The 6,000-nt window shown below is 27.9% G+C and overlaps 1 protein-coding gene across 2 annotated transcripts in view; it reads right to left on the bottom strand.

The window, feature by feature from the left end:
* Positions 1-1,012: 1,012 nt before the first annotated feature.
* The window catches only part of LOC132941006 (D(4) dopamine receptor-like), a 146,592-nt gene continuing 141,604 nt past the window's right edge, over positions 1,013-6,000 (bottom strand). For both annotated transcript variants that reach the window (XM_061008852.1, XM_061008851.1), the window contains one exon: positions 1,013-4,120. In XM_061008852.1, coding sequence (XP_060864835.1) covers positions 4,040-4,120 — 81 coding nt within the window. In that variant the 3' untranslated portion in view covers positions 1,013-4,039. The remainder of the gene's footprint in view (positions 4,121-6,000) is intronic.

Raw genomic sequence — 6,000 nt, 5'->3', positions numbered from 1 at the left:
TCGATTGGTTACTTATGGTATAGCTAGACTACTTATGATATGGTATGGTTTGTTCGTGGTTGGGATTATTGATATTGTAAGGGAGATGTAAAATTAATTATTAGAATATAGGTAGGTAAGTATCTAATTTATTTCCTATTCATAAAACAAAAAATATTATTCATTATTAATGAGAATACAAGCGTTTATGGGATACTGAGTACATGTATATAGTTATATTTTTCTTTCCTCAATGATGTGTTTACCCATAGAACTTTTCTATTGCTATATAAAATAATATATGATTAACTCTGTGAATATTCAGTACTAAAATAATTGTAATAAATTATTGTTGAATATTGATTATACTTTTAAATAATATTTTATATTCCCTATTGTTATTATTCTGTAAATTAAACAATAATAAAATAATATACATATATCACATATGTATGTATAATTTTCGCTAGCATACCACCTAATGATGTTTTAGATAACTATGTATAGTTACCATAATGTTAAGAATTGTATTATGTTTATATTATATAACATATTAAATACAGTGTGATAATTGTATGTAGTGAAGTATAAGACTGGTGATGTACTAACTAGCTAGTGGCACTTTTAGGACTAGGTGGTTATCGATTTGCGATATATTTTAGTATTGATATCATTTTAAGTCATATATTACTAAAATATCGTTTAATAATTTACAATGTGAAACGATAAATTTATATAATATTTTCATTTATTTTGAAATACATTAAAAGCTTTAAGATAATAGCTTCTGATGAGGTCTTACACACACCGACTTTCTTTACATAATAATTATATAGTGGTATGGTTGGGTACGTGTGTGATAGACTTAGATCGAAAGGGGTACACGGTTGAGTGTATAAGTTATGAGTATGGATGTAATAGGTTAGGTATTGTTAGGTAGGTGAGTGATCGGGGTGATCGGGGTGAGGTGATACTGTATGAATATAGACATAGAAAAGCGATTAGGAAACATTTTAATCGTTTTGTTTACTAAAAACCTTTAAATTGTTATAGAGTTAATAGCTGACATCGATAATCACGTACACTTTCATATTTCACATCGGAAGAAAATAATGAGGTATCGTCAATAATTACTTATTTATGTTATATATATATATATTGATAATCAGTTACCAGCTTTCTATAAGCTAAAATTAACTAATGTATTATTTGAAAACGTTTGTATTCTATATCCGATTTTAAATATCGGTATATTATATATTTTAAACCAAATAATATTGAGTATATTAGATTTGACTGTTTTTTCAATTTTAACTAAATCATATTGAGTATATTTGTTTTTTTTAGATGAGAGGGGGAGGGGGCACGGCCGGGCACGTATGCGAGGGGAACGGCACGGCCCGGCATTGACTCGCATGGACTAGGGACTAGGGACTAGTGTGTGTTTGAACCGCCTAAATCATACTACTCAATGCAAATCAGATTATCTGTTCTATACAACTTACGCGTAAAAATGTTCGTTTTCATTGATTTATAAAATTATAACAAAATTAACGTAATAGAATACATTTTTTTACTTTTAAAACAGCATGACTGAAAATAATATGTTAATTAAGTAGGTAGTAAAACCAATTTTAGACTTTATATTTTATACTTTTTAATATTTTTATGTTAATGAATAGATTAACTATAATAATTTATTTATGCTTTGTCTAGCTATTAATTTAAAATTGTATACACACACAATTAAATACATACATCATATTTAATATATATATGTATAAATTATTGAATACGATGAAATATTACAATTTTCGTTTATGATAAAAATATAATATTATTTATTCTTCGGCTGTTTATATAAAACGATACCTAATGTGAAACATGTTTCAAACAAAAAAAATTCAATTAAATATTGGATAACAAAAGAAATAATATTATGTAATAAAACTATTATACGATAACATTTGAATTTAAATTATTATTTGATTTGGTAATTTCATAATACCATCATAATGTTTTAAAAAATAAATAAATACATTTCAAAAATAAATAAATATAATAATAGTGAACGTAAAACATATTGTCTTTTTAATCATAAAAAAATATTATGTTTATAGCTATTTATTGTTCGTCGTATATTATGAAATTATATAATTATCTATAAGTCGATGTAGACAATGAACCGTGATCGTACTTTATGGGATCGTTAAAAATTCATGGAAGAAAATTAATAATTGAAGACAAATCAAACTATCGATCACATTATAAAATTATCATTAAACTGTTGTAGATTTTACACTTGTATGTTATATCATGTTATTGTTTAGTTATATTATGATTCATAACTATTAAGAGCCACCGAAAACATGCCAAACATTCGGCTTCCAAACTTCTATCAACCAGAGTATCACAGAATGTAGAAACACACAAGAGACCCGACAAAAATTCGACATACCCAAGACGCACTAGGCACCACCGAAGACACAGTTAACATTTTTTTATTATTTATGAAATATATTAAATTGTACAATTTAGTTTGAGTAATTTAAGTATGTAATACAAGCCAATGGCCCTGTTATTGAGGCATCAACTTTAATAGTAATAAAAAATAACTATTAAATAGGTAGGTACCATATAATAATAGTATAAACATATTAAGCATTATTCGTGGGATATTATTATTCGGAGAATATTTTAACCCCTAAACGTCGTTTTTGTAAAATATTTTCAAATACTTTCATTGTTGTTGTTTCGGAACATTAAAAACTGTATGTTGACCAAAAAATGGGTTGAGGCTACTTTAAAAGCGTTGTAACAATAAATATTGTTTCACTTTGCTAACAATTTATACCAAAAAATAATAGGCGATCATGGTTTTCAAAACAAAATTAATCGTATGCAAAATTAACAACAATATGAGCTTTTTCTCTTCAATCTTTATTTTCATTTCACGAGAAGCGATATTGAACCAGGTTAAACACTATAAATTCAACTCAGGTTTCAAAGCACTAACGCTTACACACGATATAAGTATCACACTATGGATACGAAACAATAATAATATAGAAATTTGCCGTACCTACGTGTAAAGGACGATTCTGCTGCAGGTGTCTCCATATAAAAGTATTTCTAAAATATTTTCCCGATAACTTAATAACAACTAATGCGATTATATTACTTGTGGACTGAACTGAAAACCTAAAAACCCATGATTCCCTTATTCGTTGACAATATTTTGAAGCTGTACGATGAGATTTCGAATAGATTTATTTATTTTCATTCAATGTTAAATTGTTAAAATTGTTAAACTAAGATACATTTTTTAATAACGTTATTGTGATTGGTCGGCTATTCAACCGTACTTGATAGATCAATAATAATACACGGCCTAGGGTGGCCGTTTGAATAAAACCAGGGCGCCGGCTGGAACGGTTTTTCAGAGCATATAATAACATTTTATTCGTCCAAAATAAAAATAAATCGTTTCGAAGAGGAAAAACCAAACTTAATTATTCCGACGTTGTATGGACCTTAGGTTGGAACGGATTTCACCGGGGAAAAGAATTCTCCCAGCACACACGACATCGCAGCTTATTAAAGGCAGTGGACCGTTTCGGTTGCACGTGCACAAAAGGACATCATTTTATCATAATGTTATAGATCGTAGTTCGTATAACAACCAGTCTTATCAGTATAATAATATATTTTCGGGTGTCTTTCAAATCACTGACATTTTTTCCGTCACGCGAATTGACATAATATGACTAAATTAATTTTCTTTGGCAATTGCAGCGTATGGGGAAGGGTGAATGGATGGGACCTAACCACACGTCGATGATGATATATTATAATTTGATACATTCGGATTCCAATGTGGAACATAACGATAATAATAATAATATTATATAATATATGCGACAATAATCATAAATATTACTCTATAGACTATATATATCCTTTGACAAACGTAGTTGACGTTGACTGCAGTGCATCGGCGGCGGCGGCGTAGGACCAGCTGAGCTCTAGCTCGCGTTTCGATCACATAATATTATTACTATTAGACTCGAGTCGATGGACAATCGGTGTCTATCGCCATCATCCTTTGAAGTTTATTCCTTTTGGTTTCCACCTCCGATACCTGTATAGTGCAGAAAAACGTATTGGGTTAGTTTATAGGTCGTTTAGGATAGGTTATCGGGTGACACTATCTGCAGGTGTCGTAGCAGTAAAAATATTATATACATTTTAATATTATATCTTACTTAATTTCATTATGTTTATTACAATAAACGTATAAACAAATAATGCATTGTATCGCATAAAATCCGCACACGATGTGCGTGTTTTAAGGACATTTTTTTCACAGGTGCCACAATAACTTATTATTAACAAATATACCGTATTCGAACTACTGTACGTATGTGTATAAGCCAATTTTGATTTAGAAAATATAATACAAAGTTTAACTGGTACAATTTCAATTTCTTTTTCAATTAAAATTTTTTTTCTATTTTATCTGGTTAAACATTGCATTATATTATTATGTGATAAAATATAATAGTTAAACAATTAAAGTAGGTTTACATATCAATGAAGGTAATTTATTTTATACATTTATAAATTCTTATCTAGCATAACAATTATTATAAAAGTAAATAGAAAACTAAACAACTCTAAATTTTGAAATGTCTACAAATATTTTTAAATTTGTCTAAATTTTGTAAATAAGAAATTGATAATTTAAGTAATTTTATAATGTTTGAGGTTTCAAGGTTTCCACGATTAATAATTTTTGAATAATCACAAAATACAACAACAAAGAATAAATGGTTATTATTTGTTTAAATATTATCCATTATCGTCAAAATTTAAACTTAAAACGTTCATAAAAATTAATGTGACTTTACGCCAAACTTTCTTTAACATTATAATAAGCAAAACTTATGAAAATTTGTATTAGATTTTCAAGTCTCATAGCCCATAGGTATTAAAGTTAAACATTTTAAGAATATTTAACTACAAAATAATTAGCAAATTTTCGTGATTTGGATGTCTTTTATGAAGATTCTAGCTTTAAATGCTCGTACAATTAATATGGATTTGCACAGAACTTTATTTTTGAATTCCAACAAGAACAAATTATGAGGTATCCCACGCATTAAAGTTCCAAGCTTTTCGGCCAAGATATAAACATTTTTATCAACATTTATAAAAGAAAAAAAAAGTTGACAGTTTCAAATGCCATATTAGCGATGGCTCTAAAAGAATTAAATTATTTGGAAAATTTTACCATGCCTATAAAATGCACAAATAAATATTTTAAGCAAATTTATTGTATCTACGGTTATTTGTTTTTGAATTAATTGATTTTGACGAAAACAGGTGTTGCGTAAAATATATAATTTTTGTTTTTTTTGTAATTATTTTTTAGTTTTTACGATAAATAAGAAAAGTAGAATTTTTTACTTTTGACCTTTTCAAATTACCAACTTTATCCAATTTCCTAGAAAAATCCTCCCTTGAAGTTAATGATCAAAGCATTTTTGCTATCGTAAAAAGTTTCTTCAGACGTAAAAAAAATCACACATCATTGTAAAACCAATTCGCTTCGCTTAGAATCCAAAATTTTACAGCCGTATATTATACATTAAAACATATTGTGTAAAATGCAACATTTGTCAGGTTGGGAGGTACAATAATAAGGGGTGAGAAGCCGTTGCCTCCCATGGGGTCTGTATAACTAGTAAAAACGATAGGTCATCCTTAAAAATGATTGGACTCGTTGGCTTATAATATAAACGCTATTTTATAATATTATGGTATAGTAATGAGAAAACTTTTTTTTTTTATCTACAAACACGATTTTCATACAAAACATAATAATATGATCAATAGTTATATAGACGACCACTTTATATGTAAATATATTTCATTTTTATCATTTCTGCGATTTCGTGTAAACCAAAATTGGATTTCGTCATTCGCAAACGATATATCTCATCGTTCTAATAAATTATA

This window comes from Metopolophium dirhodum, chromosome 3 (genome assembly GCF_019925205.1).
Source record: "Metopolophium dirhodum isolate CAU chromosome 3, ASM1992520v1, whole genome shotgun sequence".
In the NCBI taxonomy this organism is placed as follows: Eukaryota; Metazoa; Arthropoda; class Insecta; order Hemiptera; family Aphididae; genus Metopolophium; species Metopolophium dirhodum.
Note: the sequence above shows the minus strand (reverse complement) of the source record. Positions and strands in the feature narration are given on the sequence as shown.